Source organism: Sarcophilus harrisii, chromosome 4, assembly GCF_902635505.1.
Source record: "Sarcophilus harrisii chromosome 4, mSarHar1.11, whole genome shotgun sequence".
NCBI lineage: Eukaryota > Metazoa > Chordata > Mammalia > Dasyuromorphia > Dasyuridae > Sarcophilus > Sarcophilus harrisii.
The window spans coordinates 158,980,766-159,007,160 of NC_045429.1; the positions used below are offsets into that span (position 1 = coordinate 158,980,766).

At 34.7% G+C, this 26,395-nt stretch overlaps 1 protein-coding gene across 7 annotated transcripts in view; it reads left to right on the forward strand.

The window, feature by feature from the left end:
- MAP7 (microtubule associated protein 7) overlaps positions 1-26,395 on the forward strand; it is a 237,560-nt gene that overhangs the window by 164,312 nt on the left and 46,853 nt on the right. For 3 of the 7 annotated variants that reach the window (XM_031964212.1, XM_031964210.1, XM_031964211.1), the window contains 6 exons: positions 5,030-5,107; positions 12,992-13,155; positions 13,750-13,873; positions 14,819-14,905; positions 18,393-18,503; positions 25,680-25,793. In XM_031964212.1, coding sequence (XP_031820072.1) covers positions 5,030-5,107; positions 12,992-13,155; positions 13,750-13,873; positions 14,819-14,905; positions 18,393-18,503; positions 25,680-25,793 — 678 coding nt within the window. The remainder of the gene's footprint in view (positions 1-5,029; positions 5,108-12,991; positions 13,156-13,749; positions 13,874-14,818; positions 14,906-18,392; positions 18,504-25,679; positions 25,794-26,395) is intronic. The other 4 variants (XM_031964214.1, XM_031964215.1, XM_031964216.1 and 1 more) reach the window with 2 other exon arrangements.

A 26,395-nucleotide genomic window follows, 5' to 3' on the forward strand; every position in this document is an offset into this window, starting at 1 on the left:
CATTCTGGAGAACAATTTGGAACTATGCCCAAAGTGGCATAAAAGGTATAAAACCCTTTGATCCAACAGTATCACTATCTATAACCCAAAGAGATCATAAAAGAGAGGAAAAAATCCACATATGCAAAAATGTAACAACTATTTCTATAATGGCTAGGAATTAGAAATTAAGTATGTAGAGGGCCAGATTTCTGAAGAAGTATACTTGAAACAAGGATACAACAAGGTGTTAATTTAGTGGAATTGATGAGATGATGGTTCTTTAGTTCTGAAATCTGAGACCTAAGGGAGCAAAACTAATTACTTTTTTGTTACAATGCTTCAGATATTTAAAGACTGCTATCATATCCTCCCATAAAAATTCCTTTCCCTAGACTAAACATTCTAAACACTTTAAACTGATCTTTTTATCAGTTTAATAATATAATAATAATTTGTACTTATTCTCTAAGAATTACCATTTCATCAATTCCACTGAGTTAACACCTTTTGTAAGTATCCTCATTTCAAGTATACTTCTCCAGAGTTACGGCCCACTACATAAGTGGATATACCTCAATTGGGGAATAACTGAATAAGTTATGGTATATGAAGGTAATGGAATATTATTGTTCTATAAGAAATCAGTAGTCTGATTTCAGAAACACCTAGAAAGACTTAAATGAACTGATGCTGAGGTGAAGTAAGCAGAACCAGGAGAACATTGTACACAGTGACAGTAAGATTATGTGATGAACAATTATAATAGATTTAGCTCGTCTCAGCAATACAGTGATATAAGACAAATCTAATAGGCTTGGGATGGAAAATGCCATTTCTAGAGAGAACTATAGAGACTGAATAAGGATCAAAGCATACTATTTTCACATCTTTTTTGTTTGCTTTTTCTTTCTTGTGGTTTTCTCCTTTTGTCCTCATTTGTCTTTCATAAAATGACTAATATGGAAATATGTTTTAAAATGATAATATATGTATAACATATCATATTGCTTACTATTTTGGGGAGAGAGGAGAAAAATTTGGAACTCAAAATTTTACAAAAATGAATGTTGAAAACTATATATATAATTGGAAAAATAAAATACTATTGAAGAAAAAAAAGGTTGTGAGATGAAGTGAAAGGAAGGAGTTTGTTGAATGGCTTGAGAAGTAGCCCTCAACTGAGAGCAAGTGAGAAGGAGGAATTGTGGCATCCTTAAGAGAAGAGAAAGTATTAGAATAACTTCTCTGGAAGGAAAGATAGAGAATCAATTAGAGATGAATAAAAGAATTGCCAAATGATGTGAGGGCATATTTGAAATTGGATAATATGAATTTTTAATGTAACTTAGTCAGCAGAGGTGTATGACTTCCTCCATTTTCATTTAGTTGAATGATGCCTGAGAAAAGGCCATTGGATTTGGCAATTAAAATATTGGGGAAGCAGAGCTAGAATGTAAAAGTGGTAGCAATAACTACTATCCCCATCCCTAAACAATTCTAGAAAACATAACCAGACTAAATTAGCCCAGTTAGAAAAATTAGGAAATCAAAGGGTGGAAGGGGGAAATTTCAATTAATTCTTGTTCTAGCCTATGTTGGCATAGGGAAAGAGAGATCGTTGGACACTGGGGCCAGGAACACATCACATATGTGTAACAAAGTCTGGTGGGAAGATAAGACACTAATACAGCTATTATGTAATATTCTGTATTATGGTCAAGTATATTACATTAGAGGAATATTAAACAAAGAATTATGTGTGGTCCAAGTGAAGCACAGAAAGAAAGATAGAAGGAAAGAGGGAAGGAAAAAAGAAGGGAAGGAGCAACTCTTCCACCCTACCTCAGCCTCACACAAAGATAGGCATATTCTCAACCTTGGTATCACCCACATTTGTTCTGTCTCCACGTTCAAGAATTCTGAAATCCTCTTTTCTAACCATAATCAATTGTCAATTTCTACCCCCCCCCAACATGCTTCCTTTTTATAGCCCTACTCTTTATCAGCACTGTGACCTCCAATCCCCTAACCCCTCAATTTTCTCTCAGGCCATCTCCTCTATATTTACTACTTTCTCCTCTTTTCCCCTTCTTGGTTCCTTGGTGAACCAATTCCACTTTACACTATCCTGCTTTCTTTAATCTATAACTTCCTTATCAAATGGCTGATTATGCCCAACCAAACTTAGTTTTGGCTCATTTCCTCTATTCCTTGCTTTTCACTCCTACACATGTGCCAGTCTTATTGGATCCACTACAGATTATATTGAATAACTGGGTCCTCATTGCTGCTAGGCAATCCTACTCAATCTCTCTTGTCAACTCATTCTCCCACTCAAGGCAGCAGCTATTCCAAATCGTTTCATCCCTCCTCAAACCTCCTGTGCCTCCTACTCTCTTAGCTGAGAATCTTGCCTTGTAATTTACACATCAGAATGACTCCTGTCATCCCCACTCTTTCATTTATTTTTAATCTTTTCCTCTCTACAGACTCATGTATTGCCTACAAAAACATTGCCCATGGCTCCCATATCCTGAAAAAATCCTTACCTGATCCTTCCATCCCTGCAAGTTGTTATCCTATATCTTTTTTGTTCTTTGTAGCTAAATTCCTTCTTTTTAGGTACCCCTACTTTCTCTCCTCATTCTCAAAGCCTTTCACTGGAATTGCTTTCTCCAGAATTACTAATGGTCTCTTAGCTGACAATTTCAATGACCTTTTCTCAGTCTTATTTATCTTATATGTAGCTTACTTTGTATATATTTGTATACTTGTCCATCTTCCCCATTAAATTGTAAACTCTTTTGCCTTTTTTTGTATCTCCAACACTTGCCACAGTGCCTGGTATAGAGTAGGTGTTAAATAAATGTTTATTGAAATGAAAGAATTATTACACTCATAGTCCTGATCATTGCAATGATGGGTTGTAGAAAGGCAAGGTTGACCACTGAGGTTAAGGAACAAAATTTCCCCTTTCACCCCTACATATCCATAGTTTTCTTTAATAACTTCAGTTGTTCACTTGTTTTTAGTCATACCACCCTCTTCATGACTTCACAGATACTGGAGCCATTAGTCATTTTATTCTCCAGCTCATTTTACATTACAGATAAGAAAATTGAGGTAAACAGGGTTAAGTAACTTGTATCTGAGGCTAGATTAGAACTCAGGAAGATGGTGTCTTCTTGACTTCAGGTTCAATACCCTATTTATCCACTGTGCCACTTAGTTATTCCTCCCTTCATAGTTACCAGGTCTCAATTTGCCCTCAGAAATTCTGTCATTTCCTATTTGCAGAACCTTAGACAAGTCTTTGAAACTTTGTTTTGAGAATCAAATGAGATAATATATCCAAAATTGATGTGTAATTCTAAAATACCATATAAATATGTGTCTGTTGCCAGAGTGAATATAAAGATAGTCTTGGCCTTTGGGAAATAATGCAATTCTCTGGCCAAGCTTTTGTATAGCCTCCCACAAGATACTCACTGTCCCTTGCCATTGTGCTGTACATTCATTAAATGAAAATAAAATGCCAGATAGAGTGTAGAGTAACTAAAAACGGGGTCATAGAAAACCCATAGCATATGAGAGCTCAGATCATCTATGTTGATCCCTTCTTTGGATGGAGCAGGAAATGAAAGTTCCAGGGAAAAGACTTAACTAAAGTCATTGAGGTAATGATCTGACAGTCAAGCCAAAAGCATAGGACAAGAAGTGTAGTGCAGTGAAAAGAGCACTTGCTCTAGAATCAAAAGATCCAGGGCCTCAATTTTCCAATCCATAAAATGGAGAGGTTAGATTTGGTGACTTTTGAGATCCCTTCCTGCCCCAGAGAGCTGAAGCCATCATTTATTTCTAGGCTTTTTTCTGTTACAGAACAGACAACCTTGCTTGTTCTTTCTAAGTTTTCATCACCTAAACTGGAGGAAAAAAATGAGTCAATCATGCTCAGATCTTTAGAATGAAAAAAGCAATGGGCATAGAGTCAGAAAATTAGATTCAAATGGTAGGCCTATTTGACTTCATAGAGACCTCAGTTTCTCACCTGAAAAGTAGTCAGGTTCGACTCCTTCCAAGATCTCTTCTAGCTTTAACAGTGTACAATTTAGTAGCTTCAAGAAAAAGTTAAAGATATATTCATGACTGATAGATTCATAATAAGTTAATAATATTCTGCCTTGATCCTACCCAGTTTATACTTAGATTTACCTCCCTTTTGAAGAAAGATAAAAATCTACCTTTCTCTTTTTTCTGCCTCCTTAGATAATATAAATGATGATATAAATTGCTTCAATGATTCACCTCAAACTTTTAAGATTGAATTTCACTGTATTTTGTTAGGGCAGCTACGTGGCACAGTAGATAAGAGTACTGGAGTCAGGAAGGCCTAAGTTCAATGTGGCCTCAGGCATACACTAACTATTTGATCCTGGGCAAATTATTTAAGCTATGTGTGCCTCAGTTTCCTCAGCTGTAAAATAGGAATAATAATAGGTACCTGCCTTCCAGGATTGTTGTGAGGCTCAAATGAGGTAATTGCAAAGGGCTTAGCACAATGCCTGGCACACAGTTAAGTGCTATATGAATGCTAACTATTATTATTAGTTTCCTGCTATTAACCAAGGCATCTAGGTGACACAGTGGATAGAACTCTAGGGCTGAAAATAAGAAGATCTGAGTTCAAATACAACCTCAGATACTTATTCAGACCTGGGAAAGTCACTTATCTGTTTGCCTCAGTTTCTGCATCTGTCAAATGAGCTGGAAAAGGAAATGGTAAACCACTCCAATATCTTTGCCAAGAAAACCCTAAACAGGGTCACAAAGAGTTGGACAGAACTTAAATGACTGAACAACACTGTTGACCTGTTTTAAAAAATGCTTTACAATTTGTAAAAAAAAAAAAAAAAGGTGTTAGTTGTGTTCAAAGTACATTAATACTGGAATTTACTATGATAGTGATAATGTTTTAAAAACAACTAAATCATATCTACTGAAATCTCTCTCCCATCTTAATTTTATCTCTATTGATCCTATTTTTCAGACCCTCCACCTGTACTTAGAGTTGATGACCGACAACGGCTGGCACGAGAACGGAGAGAAGAACGGGAAAAGCAGCTAGGTACCACAGAATCAATATTTAGTCACTAAATTTGGATTGTTTTATAACTGTGGGCAAGTCACTTAACCCCTCTCAGCCTGAATTTTCTCGTCTGAAAAAAAGAGGTGTACCAGTGGCATCTAACTTTCAATATTGTGTGAGGATCACATGAGAGAATATTTGTAAAGTACATTGTAAACCTGTATGTTGGCTCATATTATTAATAAAAATATCAAAGTGGGTTATACTTTATCCTTTAGGAAGAGGAGAATTCAGCTTGTGAATCAAGTTTATATCATTTAACATAAAACTGGCCTATCAAGGAAGTGGAGCTTGGGAAAGTATATTTCATCAAATTTACCGTGACTCTGAATACCTCTATGACTGCGAACATGATTTTGCAGTCAATGTCATAAGAAAGATCATGGATATATGTAATCTTGGGGCTAGCTTTCTGGAGAACCTTGGGACCAGCCTTGATCTTAGTGCAGGAGGCAGGAGAACCACCAGGAGGATGGTCAAAGATAGAATGTCTATCTTCCAGTCCTTCTTAGCCCTTATATACCTTATTATAATTATATCATTACAGCATAATGATTATGTGTGAACTTAGAGACCTATTACATCACCACACTAAGTACTAAGTATATGTGAACTAGAGAACCATTATCTCATCAGTTCCACTGAGTTAACACCTTGTTTTAAGTACACTTCTCCTGAGTTCCGGCCCTCTACAGATATAATACTCAAATGATGAACTAATAAAATGCTGAATGTAAAGTAGTGATTTAGACCATATCATAGAAATATACTATTTTTCTTCTACAGGGTCTTTATCAAAGCTATGTGTGACTCTGAAGTGCAAGATACACACATACATAATTTTGTATTTGTGTTTGTGTGTATACATATATAAACATTTATATCTCTGTATATGATATCATATATGTATATACATATTTATACATACAAACACACACACATATATATAAATATATTTTATATATAAATAATTTCTATTATTAACCAGCATTATATGGAAATACTTTTCAGGTTTGCAAAATGGTCCTTTTTTCTTTAATGTGCACCAAGTTATGGGGCTGCACATAGTTATTACTTTGCATAATTAATCCTAACACTTCTCCCCTCAGAGACAATCTCAATGCAGCACATTATGTTGAGCTTACAAGACAGACATCTATATTCAAAGATACACTGGATCTGTACTAGTAGGATCTCAGGGAAAAACCATGCTTTATTTTGTTGTTGTTCCCTATTGTTATTCAAGGTTAACATCACACCTTAAAAAAATGCTAGAAGGAACATTATCTTTACCCCAATGCCAAAAAGAGTTGGACCATGGAATGGACTCCCCAGGAGGGCTTTGCCCTCTGACCATGTGCGTGAGAGCTTGCAACACACTCATCATTTGCCAGCTTGAGCCAGTGAATAACACAGCTGGGCAGAAAGTTCTAACTTTACATTGAACACTTTTTCTGCAAAGAGTAAATGAAAGACTTTTGCTTTCTTTTCTCTTATTCTTTTGTCTTCCAGAAAATGTGATTAAGGATCCTATGCTAGCTCCTCCTTATTAAAGTGCCTTACCTTAATGTTCATTTATGCAAGGTTTCTAACACAAGATACTCTATCTACCTTGGGAAGATAAAAGGGCTGATCAGCATGACTAAATGGTTCCAGGATGTCTAGGTGCCTTATAAACTGAGGCTTACCTTAGGTCACTAAAATCTTTCCAGAAGATGACCTATCACATTGCCCAAAACCACTATATTGTGTCTTAACTCTTGTTAATGTTTTAATCTGAGAGCATGGCACCTATAGCCTCAAACCTCAGAAGGCAGTATTTCTACGAAAGCCTCCATTTCCAAAACCGAGTGTTATGGAGCACCAGGCCAGTTATCAAATGTCCAAAAACACTGTCACATTTTGTTTTGTGTCATGAGGGAGCATACAATCTATGCTCCAAAGCCATTCCTATTGTGATTTCAACTGGACATTTCTCTCACCCCTGAGGGTTTTGTAAGTGCAGAACTCAGTGAACTGTTGAAAATGAAGAAACAATAAGTTCTTGATTGTATGCGAGTTTCCTGTACTGTTATTAACCTGTGTGTATCTGAACTATTTTCCCCTAGCTTCTAGTGAGAGAGAGGTTTAATCTGCCTATTTGGGATTCGAACTTTATTTTCTATTTTCTTCTATATTTCTTCAGATCTTTCAACAATTTTTAAAACACTCCCCACATTATAATATTATACCATGGGAAGCAAGGTTAGTCTTTGTCATGAACTAGTGTATAATATATATTTTCTTTATAATTGGATATTACTTTTTTGTTTTTAAAACCAAATGAGCTATTGAATTATTGAGGTCAATCATTTTATTCTAAAGAACAATAATTTGATTTTTTTTTTATTTCATAATAATGAATGCATATGCTATATGCATTGTGTTGATGGTTTTTAAAAACAGATTTTCTATTTTCCATGTATTTCAAGGAGAAATTCAGTTGTCTGGATTGCATAGATTAACTTACAGTTTAAAGAAGTTGACTTGAATAAAGGTCAGCTAATCAGTTTGATTAGCAGTATATGTTAAAGAAAGTAATTTAAACACTTTTGAACAATAGAATTGTTCCAAAGAATTTATGTTATTTGGTTTCTCTATGGTCATTGAAGAATTTGATTTAAAAAAAAAAAAAAAAAAAAGTTCATCGCTTCCTCCTCTCATCTTCATTCTAATTAAACAAATATACTGTGATCTTTATCCTCCATTTTATTCCGTCATCCCTTTTAGTGGGAATTCTTACTCTTTTTCCATGTGTCATAGAAGCCTGTGAACCCTGTCTGAGAATAATATTTTTAAAGATATAAAAATATGTAGGATTGCAAAGGAAACCAATCATATATTGAAATGAAGATGTAATGCTCCCCCCATTTCAGTTCATCCCCCCCGTCCCCTTTGCCCTGTTCCTGTAATTTAAGCCCTAAGTTAAAAACAATATCCTTAACTATTTTTTAAAGGGCAGCATATCTGAAATCATGTGAGATTCCTTTCTGATTCAAGCTGAGGCCACTAAAGGTGACCTTCAATGAATTTGACAAGAAAAAACATCAGAAGATTCATTTGGCTGTCCTATAAATTGTTTTCTTGGGAGTAACTGAGACCAGTAGAACCAGACAAGGGCTGCCACTTAGTGTGACCATATTGGGCTGGAATCAGTTCAGTAGCCATAAATCACCAGGCATACTAACCATTGTTGGAGTTTTTTAATGTTCATTTAGAGCACAGTAAGATATTTATGGAACCCCAGGAAAGCAATACAAGATAAATTTTATTCTCAGTGAAGCTGATGATCAGAGTGTTTATTTGCTAGAAATTTTTGATTAACAATATTAGAAGGAAGCACAGATAGACCATGGAACAAAAGTCTAATTGTTTTGCTTTCAGTAGTCTGGTATGTTTGTACTCTTTTGAAAACAGAAAGGTCCTATTAATAATCTTTCCTGAGCTCAGCCATGAGGTGTATCTTAATGCATTTACCTTAAATCTATTTCATATGACCTGTTCTTTTTATCTTATACTTCAATTTGTTGTTTAAAACCAGTCCTACCATCTTTAATGAAAAAGATGGGGTTTTTTGGTTTATGTCCAATTTCAGCATAGTCTCCAAGACTAAACCTCAAACAATGCTATATAGTATAGAACCTCCTCGATTGTCTTACTATATTTTTATAATATTTATATGTATACATAGATACTATTATTATAATTTAAGATATTAAAATTTCTCCTCCACTGGTAATCAGGAATATTATTTCCCTGCTTCTTCTTCCCCTTCAGCACGTACCCCTTCAGCACGTACCCCTTCACTATCTCTTTTATTGATACCTTTTCCTATTCCCTTTCTTAACTCTTAGGCTGAGCCTCTGCCAATTCATGCCCCTATTTCCCACTTCTCATCTCTTACACAATTACCATTTGAAAGTTGATCTACATATTAAATCATCATTTGAATATTATTATTATCTATTCAATATCACTATTTGGACACATAACTGTCAACTTCAGTTCTGTTCAGTGAGAATTTAGGAAGCACTAGCTCTGGGTACCTACTTGCAGTGGGTATTACCCAGGTAATGAATAGTATACCCATTTGGCCTATATTTTCTTACATCTTTATAATTTTTTTCCATAACTCTCCAAAATGAACACTGCCCCAAAGGAAGTCTGCTCAAGGATCCCACAGTCCTTTGTGCTGTCATTTATATGGTTCCTTACCTGAAAGCCTTTGCAAATTGGGAAATCAGATCCAAATTTTATACTCTTAATAAAGCCAGCCTCAAGCATCAATTCAAAATCTTCCCAAATTTCCATATCCCACAGTGAAATTCCTTATTTGAATTCCTACAGTCGATACCATATAATCTATTATTTTAACATGTACTGCACTGTCCTGTTCTTTAGTTATTACAGTGCACATTGACTTAACTTTCACATGTAATTTTGAGGTTCGCCCTCCCAATTAAATATGGAGTATCTGCCTTTTGTGCTTTAAATCATAAATGAGTTGCCTGTGACATTACAGATTTTTTTGTACAAAGAGAGACCAATGCTTGAACAGTAGAAATGTCATTGAATGAAATGAGGAGAAAGGAATGAAAAATCATTTAATGTTACTTTAAAACCTAAACACTTTCTTATTCAAATTTTATGTTAGTAGAGTCATAATTGAGATGGAGCTTATGGCTTAAATTTGCAGCTAAAACAATTTTTAAAGCCTTTAGGTTTAATCTCTTTTTTAGAAAATGTATCTTACCTTCATCTGCCTAAATGAGATGAATAAGCAGAAATCATTTAATCATTAGGATTTAGCAGATGTTTGTTAAATGCTTGCTATGTCTGAACAGTGCCAAAGGGAAGGGCTTTCAAAAATGAATAAGTGTTACACTTCTCCAGCTCTCAAGGATCTTACCATATATATAGTAAGAGGGTAATATAAGACAAGTATATAAATAAGTGATGTATAGATGGCACAGTAGATAGAGTGCCAGCTTTGGAATCAAAGGACCTGATTTCAAATATGGCCTCAGACATGTTAGCTATGTGACCTTGAGCAAGTAACTTATCCCTGTTTGTCTCAGTTTCCTCATCTGAAAATGAGATAGAGAAGGAAATGACAATCTTATCTAATATCTTTGCCAAGAAAACTCCAAATGGGGTCATGAAGTGTTGGGCACAACTGAACAACAGTAAAAATGCTATATTCTCTCCATCCCCATCCCACCATCTCCAGTAAAATATGAGCTCCTTTTGGGCAAAAACTTGTTTGCTTTGCTTCCCTGGAATTGTAGCTTTAGAGCAGGAAGAGATTTTAGAAACCACTGAGTCCAGCTCCTTCGTTATATAGATGAAAAAACAGGTGCTCAGAGAAGTGTAGAGACTTGCCTGGAATCTCATAACTAAGAAATATCTAAGATAAGATTTGAATCATACCACACTGCTCAGTAAATGCTTATTGAGTTTTCTCTTCAAGATAAAATATGTTCCTTCAATTAATCCTCTTACAGTTATATATTTTAGTCCCCTTACCACCCTGGTCACCATATATCCTAGTTTTTCAATGTCTTTCGTAAAATTCAACACTAGAAACTTAATATGATATTCCAGATATGGTCTAAGCAGGGCAGAATACAGTAGGACTATTATTTTCCTCGTTCTGAACACTTTTTTTAAATGCAGCCAAGGATCACCTTTGTTGTTTTGGCTGCCATACATAGTATGCAACTGACTCATACTGAACTTCCCACCCACTAAAACTTCCATGAGGTCTTTTCACATGAATTGCTGTCAAACTAGGCTTCCATCACCTGGTGCTTGTCCAGTTAGTTATATGGGTGATGACTTATGGTACTCATCTGATTTTCTGTAGCTAAGAAGTAGCAGAATGCAGACTAGAACCCAGTTTTCCCTGTGCTGGGCACATTTCACTACACTAGAATAATATCTGAATGCCTAGGTTGGTCTTCAATATAACCTTATTGCCTTTCTAGTGGAGCAAAGTCAATTTAGATATTTTTCAGTAGAATAAATTTTCTCCCTCAAACTTAATGACCAAAATCATATTTGGTAACTGGGAATGTTGAGCATCTTCCATGTTAAGCATTTTGAAAAGGGGGCTGTAACTTTGTCTTAAGAAGTGATATTTGAATTTTATATGAAAAGAGACGATATTTGAATTTAGTATGAAATATTCTTAGTATTTTTCAAAGAAGTTTCTGTTGTTAGTCAATGTGAAGTTCATCTCATTGAAAAATATTGTGTGTGTGTGTGTGTGTTTGCTAAAAGAGGCCTCAGATTCAAATAAAAAACTCCAGACTTTTTTCCCTCAAAGATAAGGCAAAAGAAATACAAAAATGTATATCACCCATAAACTAGAATATTCATTTATTCCTTGAACAGTTTTGTTTTTCAGTCATTTTTCAGTTGTCTCTGACTCTTTGTGACCCCATTTGAGATTTTCTTGGCAGAAATACCAGAGTGGCTTGCCATTTCCTTCACTAGATCATTTGACAGATGAGGAACTGAGGCAGACAGCATAAAGTGACTTGCCCAGTCATATAGCTAGTAAGTGTCTGAGGCCAGATTTGAACTCAGGAAGATGAATCTTCCTGATTCCAAGCCTGGTACTCTATCCATCGTGCCAACTAGTTGCCTCTTCAATGAACAATATTTCATTGAAATTATTTTATCATTCATCGTATTGTTATTTAGTTTTTTATGTTTTGTCTTCCTAACTTGATTATATTTTTTTTCCTAAGTAATTTATAAGTTTCCTTCAAATCCTTTTAACTACTCAGATATGCTAAGTGGTTTTTTCCCCAAAGAATACAAAGGGGAAGATAAAACTTATCAATCTGGGAGATATAACATTTTAAAAACTCAAGATAGGTTTTTTAAAATGGATATAAACACCAAAAATATTTTTGTGGGTATAATAAAGAGATATGATGATTGATACCAGGGGATGCATACAATTTCATTGTAAAACAACCATGTATCCATTTATAGGCCTTTAGGAAGTTCTAGGATAGCAGAAATCCATGGTGTGTACTACTAGTATTAATAACATTAGCTGACATTTATGAAGTGCTTGTTGTGTGCGGTGTAGTGTGCTAAGCATTTATAATTGTATTATTTGATCTTCAAAAGAAACATAGGAAGTAAATCCAATTATCTCCATTTTACAGATGAGGAAACTAAGGCAAACAGAGGTTAAGTGACTTGTATAGGATCACACAGCTCTTGAGCTGTGCACGTAGGCTGGTATGAGAATAAACTTAAGTTTATTGTTAGTTCTTACCATCACCCTTTGTAGTTCATAATATTATTAAGTTAAAAGGAATAATAGAAACATTAGACCATGTGCATATGATTATTATTTTATTACGGGAGGACATGGTAGAGAGAAATACAGGATGGTAGGGTGGGCTGTGATCTCTGGTACTACTACACTGATGAGATTTCAAGTTACACTAACATATTTGAATATTATTATTTTAAATATATTGTATAATTTATTAATATATAATATATTAAAGATATTAATTCATATATTTAATATGTTAAATGTATTAATTAATATATAATATAATTTAATATAATAAAATAACAACTATATAGCAGTGTAATTGGTAAAAGCTAACTGTAGGTGAGGTGAAAGGCACAACCAGTAGGTTGGGGCAGTCATGGTACTCTGTGCTAGAGAGAAGGTTTCATGGTTGTGAAATTTGCACCCCTAAAGACAAAGTAGCCCTCATGGTTCTCAATTCTGGACCTCTCCAGTTGTCCTCCATCTGATCCTCCCCTCCCCTCTCTCTTTTCCTGAAGCTGCAAGAGAAACCGTGTGGTTAGAAAGAGAAGAGAGAGCTCGGCAACATTATGAAAAGCACTTAGAAGAGCGCAAGAAGAAATTAGAAGAACAAAGGTTAAAAGAGGAGCGGCGACGAGCTGCTGTAGAGGAGAAGCGAAGACAAAGACTAGAAGAGGATAAGGTGAGAAGCTCTGACCAGTGTCTACCACATCTTTTGGTCTCATATGCAACAAAATTTAATGTATGCATTTTCAGGAAAATATCACCATGCAAAGCGAAATTGTTTCCACAGTGATGATCTGTTTTGCATATGGCAGATTTGATTTGAGAGAATGAGATGTTTGCTTTGTGAAGGAAATTTCTGCATGTAGCCTAATTTTCTAGAAATTAAATTTGCAATCCAGAGTTATTTGTGCTGAAGTACTGAGGAGTTCCTAAAGAGGCACAGTGAATCTGTCCTTCTAAATCAATTATTCTTAACATCTTTTGTGTCACTGATTTCTCTGTCACTCAGCCCTATGGATCCCTTCTCAAAATAATGTTTTAGAAGACATCAAACAAAATGCATAGGTTTATCAAGGAAATCACGTTGAAATACAGTATTAAAAAAAAAAACAACACAATTTGTGGCCCCTCAAGTTAAGAATCCTGAGTTAAAAATGCTTTTAGTTAGGGTCTGTTGACTATGAGTCAATGTGCCTATTATTGGAAAAAGGTCAAAGCGTCTGAGTTGGTCTTAGTCAAACTAACCATCGAATCCTCTTTCACGTTTTAGGAACGTCATGAGGCTGTTGTCCGGCGCACAATTGAGAGGAGCCAGAAGCCAAAACAGAAACCGAATAGGTGGTCCTGGGGGGGATCCCTCCATGGCAGTACTAGCACCAGCATTCACAATACAGGTAAGAAGGGTAGAGAAGAGCTCCTGAATCATTTCCTTTTCTTCCAAAAACTAAGAATGCTCCTTGGATCTCATCAGATAGGAAGCAATGCCAAGAGGGAAATGTTTGATTCTTTTTTCCATCTTCTTTTTGAATTTATACCTCAATTTTTGCAAAGAGAGCTAAGTTCCCCCAAGTAAGGGGAAACATAGAGGAATAAGACATTGAATACCTTCACCCTACTATTGAATTGGATGTTTTGGGGGTTTTTTTTCCTATGTTTGAAGGGGACGTGTGATGAAAGTAGGAAGCCAGAATAGGGTTCAGTATTTCAGGTGTCAGTCAAACTGTTGATCTCAAGGATTCAAAAAGTTTTTACCAGCAGTGCACCATTCACAGTTTATAAAATAAGGTATGGATTTGAACTTGGTAACATTTTAAGCAAATAAATTACCATATGTGATTCAGTGGTAGTAGATGGATTAAATTTGTATTTTTTTTTGTAAAGACACCAAATATAATTTTTTTTTCCTTTTCTCACCAAAATTACTTTATTTGTGTCTTGAGTCTTTGTGTGCTGGCTGAAGAATATATGCACTAATAGTGTAGCACTAATGACAAGGCCAGGAAATAAAATTATTTCTGAAATTAGAAATAAAGCACAGTAAATAACGTAGGATCTTCCCTCTTGATTTTTTAACACAATTCTCATTATGTGTGGAAATTAGTCTCAGGGATCAAAAAAGAAATAACTATCTACATGAGCATTTTAGCAAATCTTTACTATCATTGTACTGTAAATTGAACATACCTTGATTTCACATGGTGTGTTAATACTTTTTTTTTCCCCTTTTTTTTTTTTCATTTGTGTGACACAAATGATCTTGTTTTTGGTTTTTTGTTGTTGTTTTTGTTTTTGTTTTTTATTTTATCTTGAAACATCATTGTTTTACATTCTGTCTTTAGGTGGTTTTGTTGAGACACCATTCACCTTTCTCGATTTAGCAGGCCTGGACCACCACTTCACACCTTTGGGTGGTACTAGAAAATCTGGTACAGCCATCATCTCTTGACTCCCTGACCTGTAGCTAGTGCCACAGACCTAAGACCAGTTCATCCCTAGCTGAGCCATCATCACTTAGACCTAATGCATGCTTAAAATCCTACTGCTTAGCTCTAGATCTAACTGATAGCACAGTTCTTCTCAAGTGTGATCATTATTGCTTGGGGGCTTAAAGAGTTTAAGATAATCCAGCTCTCCATCTATGATTCTGTGATACTGCAATTATGGACAGAAGTTTCCTCCTGTTTTCTAGGCGAGCTAGCTTATGTCTGGAATTTCACATTCCTTCAAGACATATTCCATACATGGTGTAAAGCACTTGATTTGGAGTCAGATGACATAAATTAAAATTCTGGCATAATCCCTTGCTCTCAACGTAGTTCTGGGCAAATCACTTAGCCTCTATTTTCTCAATGGTAAAATGAACATTCTGGGCTAGAAGACCTCCAAAGTTCTTTCTGACCAAGTGATTCAAAGATTCAAAACATCCATTTATTTTAAATCTTGATTATGATCACTTTTGCCATTTTTCTTACTTGAATAAATGCAATAAAATTACTTGTTTTTAAAGTTTTATAGCCCAGCAGCTTGTGTATATATGACCCTGAACAACCACTTGATGAATTATTAAAAGAATGTGAAAAACATGTAGCTATAAGTTCAATTTATAAGGTTGTTAATCATAGCATAAAAGCTTTTTTTTTGGGGGGGGGGGACTTCTCCATGACCCCATCACAACACCTGCCCACTAAGTCATATTAATATAATTAATGAATTATTTTCTCAGGGTTATAATTTCTTTCTCAGAGTAATCAGAAATAGTTTTCCATGACATATACAAAAATCAACACATTGTTGATTTTCTTATTCTTGTAGATACTCTTTCATCTGGATTTTTTTTCTGTACTTTACAAATATAGATTTCCAGAGATAAAAGGAGAAAAACTACCTAACCTCATTTTCTTCTACATTCATAGTATTAATAAAACCATTGCTGCCACTGAAAGCAAAAGATCTACTAGCAGTCTTTCCTTAGACTGCTGGAAAATTTTACTTTTTTTGTTTTCCAGGGTAGTGAATTGGGAGAATTGATCTATAGGCTTTGAGAACAGAGACAGTAGACCTACTGTTTAAAAAAAAAAAAAAATCTGAAAAAAATTGGAGTTTGATTAGATTTTCAAGTCATAAAATCCCCAAGATGATTCCAACAAAAAAATCTTGCTTTAAGCGAAGCCTATATTTTCTATAATTTTCAGAAAGCATTTATTTAGTGCCTTAACATGGTAATGATATGCAAGAAAGCTATATGTTGAGAGCTACATGGGTGAAAGTTCCTGGCCAGAATATGCTTTAAAATATTTCTCTCCTGGAGAGAGAAATAGCCCAATGCACTTCTAAAATCTCCTTTAGCTAAAAGAAGAGAGAAAGAAGAGAAAGATTCTCTAATCCTTATGTTCCATTATCTCACCATTCATGACCAAGATGTTTTGATTTGTTTTTATTCTGATTCTTTCTTTCTGGTTGCAATTTAAATTCTTTTGGCTTTGAGAGTAACTTGGAAAGCCATCAGATTCTATCAGTCAGTTGGGTAGAGATAGATTCTCAAAGATTATTTCAAAAATATTTCATCAATATAAAAGTATCCAAAAGAAGTGTTCCTTTTGAGAGTTAAAGTGGTTTTCCTAAGAAAATCTAAACTACAAGCTTTTACCCTACTAAAATAGCTATCCAGAAGATATACATACATGTCTTATGTTTATATAAAGAATATTTATTTCATAAAGCCTGTTGAAAATAGAGATGAGAATACAAAATGGACTTGTGATTTCATTGGTATAGGGAATTTCTAGGTGAGCAAATTTTCGTTTGATCAACAAACTATAAATTATAATATTAGAGAGTTTTCTAGAGCAATGAGAGAATAAGTGATTTGCTCAGGGTCACATTGTCAATATCTATTAGAAGGGAGATCTAAACCCAGGCTTTCCTGGATAACTTGCTATCTGTTACACCAAACTATTTCAAACCTTGGAAATAATGGTTCAGAACAGTTCATTTGTTCAAGCAAAAATGGCCCTATAATAAGATATCTAGACAAGTAGAAATTTGTCAACATATAAGTTAAAGGTATTCTCTTGAAAAATTAATAAATCCTATGGGATTTTTTCAAATTATTTTAATATATTTATTTTAATCATGTAATTTAGTTATAATAAATTGGTAGTACAATGTAATATAGTATTTTATATATTTATGTTTTAATGTAATATTTTTAAAATTACTTATGAAAATAAAACTCAGCAAAAAAAAAATCTTATTTTTTTTTAAGAGTCTACTGAAATTTTTTTTTAAGAATAATGTGGAGCCCTTGCAATTGGCAGTATTTTTGAGGAAGAGAACTGGCACTTGTCTGAGAGACAAAAACTTAATGGGTTTCTATGATTTATTAATATGTTATTAAATGGATGTGTTCTTCAATAGAACCCATGTAACAATGAGCATGAGTGGATTCTTTTCTACTCACAGCATGCTAGATTCAATTTTGCCATTTCTGTCACTATTATCCCCTTTTGATTGTGCATGTAATACATGATAGTAATTTGCCAACAAACCATAAGTTATGAGAATCAAGACAATAAGATCTCATTTCACTTAATTTAATTGTTTCTCTCTCTTGGAAGGCGTATTTGGAGGAGCGCAGATAGTTTATCTGTGCTGTGTAAGACCGCTCCCAACAGTGTGTGATGGTGACAAGTGATGGTCCTTAGTAGTCTTATTTCAAAAACTGGATGCTGTTGGCAGAAAGCTTCCACACCTTGAAAGAGTTTCTTCTTTTGGATACTCAAAAGTATTGTTGTTAGCTTGCTTTGATGTCCTGGGGAAATTACATATTTAGTTGCTAGGAGCTACTTTCCATATATACACCCCCAAACTTTTGGTTCTTTTTTTACTTTTGTGCAATATGTTATTCTGCTTTCCCTAGGAGAGTCATACCCACTTGTTTTTGGCTCAGGGAGGTTGGGATTGGGGGTAGAGGTGAGAGGTATCATAATATAGTGATCACCTTTATGATTTCCAGTGATACTATTCTAAATTCAACAGAGGCTTATGCCTTTAATCCTCCTGGAAGGGAGATTTTCCTCCATCCTAACTCTTTCCAAGAAGAATGAAATAAGCGCATTGTGTTATCCCTATGTGCTATGGCCCCTTTAGTTTAATCTACTATATCCCAGTTGGTTTCGCTGACACAGAAACTGGTGCCCCCAAAACTGGCTTTGTTTGTCCTACCAAAGAAAGGAATTTCCTGCCCAGCCTTTAAGTTACCCATCAAACATCCACTGAGAAAACTGTGCTATTTTAAGTGATCTAGCAATAGAGCTGAATCCATCCAGACCTAGCTTTCCCTTTCATCTGCCAGCTAGAAAGCTTCGGTCTTGCATGTGGGCTGTCAATTAGCATTATCTCCATTTGTTTTAGATCCAGACAGGCGGTCAGTTTCAACAATGAATCTTTCGAAACATGTTGATCCAGTCATTAGCAAGCGGCTCTCCTCTTCATCTGCAACATTACTAAATTCTCCAGATAGAGGTACAGTCAAAAGGAAAATTTTAAAGTGTTCTGTCTTATTACCTAATGGCTCTTTTGCATATTTACAGCTACACTAAGCATCTGAAGTTGTTTTCCTTCCCTACATTTCTTAAATAGGAAGAAAAAACTCCAAACTAAAAAAAGCATTAAGCGCCGAACAACGTTTTCCTTGCCGAGAAGACCATTTTTCATTTTAGAACTTGGCTGAATGATTGCATTTAGTACACGGTGAAAATGGTGCTTCCTGTCAAGTTTTAGTAAAAGAGTTTACAGCGCCAGAAACTACCCACTTTATCCACAAAAAATGCACGTGGCCTTTTCTGAGAACATTTATTGGGGCTCTAGCCACGTGGTCATTTGGCTGTTTTTCTGTACTGTGGGAATGCCTGGTTTTGAATTTCCAAGCCTCACTTCAAGTGTTTCATGTTGGTAAATTTCATTGTTTCAATTTATTTCTCATTGAACCAGACATTTTTTATTGCATTTCATGTGTCTATGTTCTTGCTTTTTCATGTCAATTCATTTAGCCTTGAGATTTGCCTTAATTTCCAGAATGTCTTCACAAATTAATCAGTCACAGCCTTCCAATTAGCAGCATTTCATTCAGATTTTGAGTTGCTTTCATTGCAAGGATTTACAGTACATGAGATGCTAGCAGTTAAAGTTTTGTGTATACATATACAATAGAAGGGGAAAAAATCCTGCTTCTTTTAAAGGTATATATTATACACTTATCACAAGCTGAGCTATAAGAAATATCAAGATTTTAAAGCTGACTTACTGTGCAATATGAAAACATTCTTTTAAAATAAACATCACAAGCTGATTACTTTGAAATTTTCATTATGAAACTGATTGGAAAATTTCAGTGTTTATTGTCATGTATATATATATAAAATGTCTGTGTGTTCTATACTTGTGTATATGTATATTTCTATACTTTTCATATTGTATATTCTCATATCGTGTATGTAAAATGTTAGAATGTTATAAAAATGTTGGAAGTTACTGTTAACTTTAAATATTTGACCCTAGGGACAAAAAAAAAAAAAAAAAAAAGGAAAGGGGGAGTTCCTTCTCTTAACACAAACCCTATTTATTTCTGTTTCTAAGTTATTTGAATTTACATTCAAAGATTATCTTTGACATACAATCTAGACAATACTATTAAATGATAATGATTTCACATACAATTATCCCTTCAATAACAGAGATTAAGATTAAGATGCCCCTACTAACTGGAAAACCCACAAATTTTTTGACCCTCCCTTTATCCCAGAAAAGTCTAAATTGTTATAGTATCAAAAGATAAAATATATCTCTAATTATGTAATATTATACATATATTTTAAGCATTTCTGAGTTTCTAAACTTCTTCTGTATCATCTGCTAGCCTTCACAGTTTATTTGTGGCTTCTACAAAACTTTCCCCAAAATCTCATTTAATTTCTCTCATGGTGATTTGTGATATATTGAAAATATGTTGGGAAAAGTCACAAGGTGGAAGAAGTAATTATCTTTGCAGGAAGAACCATGTGTTCAAAGTCCTTTTTTCCAAATAGTGTTTATAGTTGTATATATAGGACTCTAAGGCCAACAAAAGCAATTTAGGAAAGCTGTCTTTTTAACCATTTGTCTTTACTTTCTATGGACTTGATTTGTTTACTTTCTATGGACTTGATCTGTTCAGCATGTCCCTGGTGCCATGGCAGGTGTTGATAGGAGAACAAGAGGCTGTTTAACTTTTCCCCTAGGAATGTTAGGGACAAGTGCTAAGCTGCTTATGTCAGTAAATCAGGTCATGGATAGAGAAAGTCCTATGGATGGGCAGCAAGCAATAGAATGTACAAGACAAAACCTAATAGATTGACTTCAGAGTCATAGAATCTGAAAGCTAGAATGGGCTTAAGAAGTCCATCTTATAAGAGTATAATATAAGAAGTATAATCTCTTTCTCCCTCCCTCTCTCCCCATGTCTTTACTTGCTTTATAAACAAGGGAACTGAGGTGGAAGAAAAGTTAAACAATTTACTAAGGTCAAACTGGTTACTGTGGAGCAGTGACTAAAAGCCATGTTTTTTCTGTTCTTATTGTATTGTAAATGGCTAATATATTTCATGGGGATCCATTCATGGAGGACTTTTCCCTAAATGCAATCATTTCTTTTTGATGAAGAATTACAGAGAAAGCTTTGGGTTTCAGAGGCAGGTGAAGACCATGTAGCAGATTGCAATAAGGATCAGAACACAACAAATTTAAGATTAACCCTATATGAATAAGAAAAGCAGAATTAGGAGACTGACTACTAGGCATGGTTCTAGGAAACAGAACAAGACAGAAATAAGGTACCATTTAGTAGATCCTTCTTTTCTGCCTCTTTATCAAGAAAGCATTGATATCGCTGAGGCTCCTGGGCGAGATCAAACGGAAAAGTCAGGTCCAGGTTCACCAGGACTCCCCAAACAAAGGTTCTGGTGATAAGATTAAGCACCAATGTCAGGAAGTCAAGCAATTCCCTTACAGTGGATCTGAGGAAGTCAAGGATTTGGGGGTTGTTTCATTGTTTTATTTTTGTCAACAGATATACATTTAAAATAATACCAATTTGTGGAAGTATTCTGAATTTGTATTTCATTCCTAAAATGGTAAGATTTGAGATAGGAAGGAATTTTTCTTTTCTATTAATTGTGAAAGAAGAATTGTTGTTGGCATATTACTTAAAAATCATTTTGATCTATTCATTGAAATGAAATTAGGCAACCCAACCCAAGGAGCCTCATTGTTAAATCATTTTATCTATCACTGATCTAGTGGTATAGAGAAACTTTATTGCTTACTCATCTTCTACATCCATGCTAAATTTCATATATCCTAGATCTTTGCTTATTCATTAACTTTGTGTCCACCGATTCCCACACACTAGTGTGTCTTGTTTGATATTTTAATATTCTTCTAACCTTAGTGAAGTCATAACCCACCTAGTTATAAGAAAATGGTCCATATAATCTAACTTAGTCAAGTAAAGATACCTATGAAATTTGTGTTTCTTTTGAATTTTGAGCCTTTAAGAGAGTATTATGATAAAACTTCATTGTAATAGGAAATGAATTAAGAAATACTCTTCTTTAAAGAAGGATTGTGACTTGCTAAGTGGGGGGGGGGGGGGAGATATTGTAGCCACAAAATAGTTTTAGTCACTGGAAATTGTTAGGTTATGAGCTTTTAATTAATTTCTCATCCTCTTTGATCTTTCTTGCTTAGCAAGTTTTTCAGAGGGAGACATGTTGAAGCATAATAATGATAATATTAGCAAGTATGTAGATAGAGTTTTAAGATTTTTTTTCCAAGTATCTTATCTTATTTGATCCTCACAACTCTGTAAGTGTTTCTATTATCCCTATTTTACAGATGAGGAAACTGAGACTAAAAGAGATTCTAACTTACTTAAGGTCACACATCTAATCAATGTGTGAGGCAGGACTTGAGCTCATCTCTTCTTGTTCCAAGTCTAGGGCTCTAAGGAAAGCACTCTTTTTTTTTTTTTAAATAAAATCAAAGACATTTTTACTTGTATGAACTTCAAATTAGCAACATGTCCTTTGTGAGTATATAGTGCTTTTACTTTTAAAACTTTTTCCATACAATTATTCAAAGATCTGCTCCTGAACCTTCTGGAGGAAATCTATTTCTTTTTAAGAAGCTTTAGAAGAATCTCTTACCATCTCTTACCGTCTCTTAATCATAAGGAAAATTACAATAAATTTTAAAATTTCTCCTTTTTAGGTAAAAGAAAAAAAAAGAGAAGTGTGTATAATACTTAATCTTCTTAATTCTTAAACTCAAAATAAACCTCTACAGATTATTTTAAGAGGAGGAAAGAGGCATGGTATACTTTCTGACCCAGCAATCTCTTAAACCAGCATTATCATATGTTATTAAATGATGTCTTGGAATCTTACATAGTGTATCTTTGAAAGCAGTATTACAGGGACAAAGGAATCTGTATGGATCCCTATGAACTCCTTAGAGACATATATACTTATTGTAAAGGAGCTATTTCATTAAAAGAATAATTCCTATAATAAATGACACTTGAAAAATAGTTTTGCATGAAAGGAACACAGACTTTGGGGACTAGAGAGTAATGCTGAAATCGTAGATTCTGTATGTGGATTTTATCGTTGTGTAATTTGTGGCAAAATATCTAGTTTTCTGTGGCTTGATTTTTCCATCTACAATTTGGGTTTTTATATATATACACTATCAATGTCAAATTTACTTCAGTGTTTGTTGCAGAGTAAGAAAAAAAATGGTGGTATGCTAAGTAAAATAGTACTCTCAATATCTGACTTCCTAATTAGCACCAGCCCGTAATAATTGGTACTTTAAGAAAAAGCCCAATAGAAATGCATATTCTTAGACGCTAAAATGCAGCTCTGTAATTTTTTTTTTGAGGGGGGTGGATTTCATGGCTCATATTCTAATTCTGTTAATTCAATTATTTTCTAGTAATAACAAGGTTCTGATTACAAAACTTTACAAATTAAATAATGAGTCAGATAAAATAATAAATTCATGATGCTATATCACATTTTAACATTATTTATTTTGATGGATACAATTTAGTTTTCATTCTGCAATAGTAAATGAGTGACATGTAAAGAAAAAATAATCCTTATATAGAAGCAAAGTTTTAGATTGGCATGTGCTATTAGTGCTTAGCCATTCAGTCTTGAATGGGAAAAATGAGAAATAGGAAAGAGAGTTTCTGGAAGGAAACAATTTGAATTTTTGAGTTACAACTAAGAAAAGTTGAGCTTCATCCCTCAGAGGCTAGAAAGCAAAAGTGGAAAGAGAGTTGTCAACCTCTCTTATATCCTTCTCTTTTTTTTTCTGCTTCAGTTCCTTGCCACTCCCCACACACATTCAAAATACTATGTGATGAAAACCTTCATTTAATGTAGTTCACCTTTTTCCCATTAATTTTTTTTCTTACTCTAATATAATGTATTCTAATTTGAGGCTATAGTAGTTTCCATAGAGATTAGATACAGAGTTATACTGTCATTAAAGTCTAAACTATTGTCACATTCATTCACTGGGATTCACACAGATTTATAGATGTTACAATTGCATTCTTTTATTAATGTTTTATGGCATTTTATATAGTAATTACTCTGACAATTATGATACTTTAATTATTGGGATTCAGTCCAGAAAGCCCGAATCTAACAGTGTTTTTCATTTATCCCTAGAGTGAACAAGGATAGAAAAAAAAAAACAACAAAAAAAAAAACAGGATTGAATTCTTTAAGTATATGCTTGCATAATTATGCTTTAGGAAATGGAATTCCTTCCTATTGTTGATATTATAATCATGACTTTCCTCATAGTTTTGCCCCACATAATTTCCTAATGGAAGTCAAGTGCCCTTCCTTTGAGAATCTGACATTAAAACATTAACCTAAGAAAACTGACTCTGGAAGAAATGATGATGCTACAACCTAGTACTTGTGATACTTAGTAGGTGTCACCTTCAGTTAATTAGCATGAGTCTATTAAACACCTACTAGGTGCTAATCACCATTCTAGGTGCTGAAGATACAAAGCCAAAACAAAATAGTCCACAAGAAGCATTCAGTCTATTGTACTTTTTAAAGTACATTTTTCAAGACCTTTTCTAGGGGACTATATTCCAAAATACAAAAAGGGAATCTGTATTCCATTGGATCTTCACAGAATTTGCTCATTTCTCTTAAGATATTTTAAGGAAATCATTTTTATAACTTCTCTAATCATCTGAACTTATTTAGGTAATAGAGATTTAAGAATTGAGTGATTTTATGAAGGATCAATATATGTTTCTTGATATTGGCTGTCAAGGCTTGATTGTTACTTTAGCCTACCTCCTTTTGTATAATTTTCGCTTGAGTATTCAGGATTGATATTGGCCATCTGGAGGTTTTTTTTTTCTTCAAATTGGTTTATGGCTCTTGTGTTTAATTTTATCTTATTCCAACAGTAAACCTTATCTTCCATCATAAATTTGAATGTGGCTTGAAAGTCAGGGACCTGGAGAGCCCTATTTATAACTTAAAGCCATTCTCATAACTGTGCTGAATAGAAATATAGGAATAGAAGCACCATAAAGTGCTTGCCAAGCAGTCTGTCATTTTAAAATTATGTTGTTGTTTTTCTTATTGCTTAGTTAAAAGTTGAGGAGTATATGTCTTGTCATATACCTATATGTGAATGCTTTTCCCCATTAGAATGTAAGCTCCTAGAGGGCAGGGATTGTTTTAGCTTTATCTTTGTATCCCTGGCACTGAGCACAATGCTGGCATGTAATTGTTTAATAAGTGCTGGTTGATTGACTGAAAATGGAAACTGGGTTCTAGTCCCAGTTTCCCACTTCTTAGCTGTGCAACTATGAGCAAAGCCAGTGTCCTCTGAGTCTCTGTTCTTCATGTGCTCCTACCTCACAGGGTTGTTGTGAGGATCTGTTCAAATAGTATACCTGAAAGGTGTTTTATTGAACATAAAGTGCTAATAGAAACAGAAGTTATGATTATCTAGTGATCTTCAATGGGAACCCTTTTGTTTGTTTGTTTGTTTGTTTAACTCAGATGAAAGTCTCCTAATATTCTGGCAAAACCTTTGTTGTGGCTAATTCTGCAACAATAGATTCAATCTACTAATCTGCTTCGGTGGGTTAATACAAATACCCCCATCTGATGCCCGGATATCTTACAGATAACCACCTGCCTAGGGAAGAGAAGGCACATGCTAAGCCTACAGTCAAAATGTTTATTTCGTTTGTTGAGCAAAATTGGGGGTAATCAGGAACAAAATAGGAATGTTTGGGTTAGCTATCATGGTTTAGTGGCAGCTAAGAACAGTACCTGTTTAAGGTAGGTGATGAAATGGGCTGTTTCAGTTCAACCGTGGTTGATTAGAGCCCCTTTTACATGGGATGCACACAGCATTTAGGGGTACAGAGTAGATAATTTGATCCTCTCAGGAACTCCTAATGGTGATGTTCAGCAGACTTCATTTTCCAGAAACCCCAGTGTCATTTCAAGACGTGAAGTGTGGAGACAGTAGCGATAATGTGCTGAGTCCCCTCATCTGTGGAAAGAATGCTCTCTAACATCTTGCTTATGTGGTGACATTTAGCTCGCCGCCTGCAGCTCAGCCCCTGGGAGAGCAGCATTGTAAACAGACTCCTGACGCCCACACATTCGTTCCTGGCCAGAAGTAAAAGCACCGCTGCCTTGTCTGGAGATGCAGGTAAAACTTTACAAAGTGGAGCCTTCTGGGGAGAGCTGAGCATCCTTTCAAAGCGTTCTAAACAACCATTTGGTCTAATCAAATTTCAGCTTTCTCCGAAGTGCACCTCGCCAGGTGAAATGACTTTGGAAATTTATCTATTTGGTGTGGGTTTCATGCTATCTGTATTGTTTTCTTGTCAAAGTCTTAGCATCTTTATCTGGACACCAGATGCCCATAGAGACAGAAGGGAGCCTCCTGCTGTTTATCAGATGTTTCTAGATACCCTCTTTCTGTTCATGGCAGATATATAGCTGAAAATTTTCCCCTTTTTTCATTCCTATGCCTTTATTTGAGTGGAAAAATAGAAATGAGTATCAGTTATTTTGGTACTAATCCTTATAAAGAATCTGGATCTAAAATCTAGAAGAATAAAATCAAAGGGTAAGTCTTTTAGGTATAACAAAATATGGTTTCTTTCATGTGGTCTCAGGCAACAAAAATTCCTCGTGTCTGTCATCCATGGGTAACTTAAAGAATACATCATCAGCCTCAGAGAGGTGTTGTGTGAACTGAAGTGTACAACATTTCAGGTTTGTAACAGTCTTTGGGGAAAAAAAGTT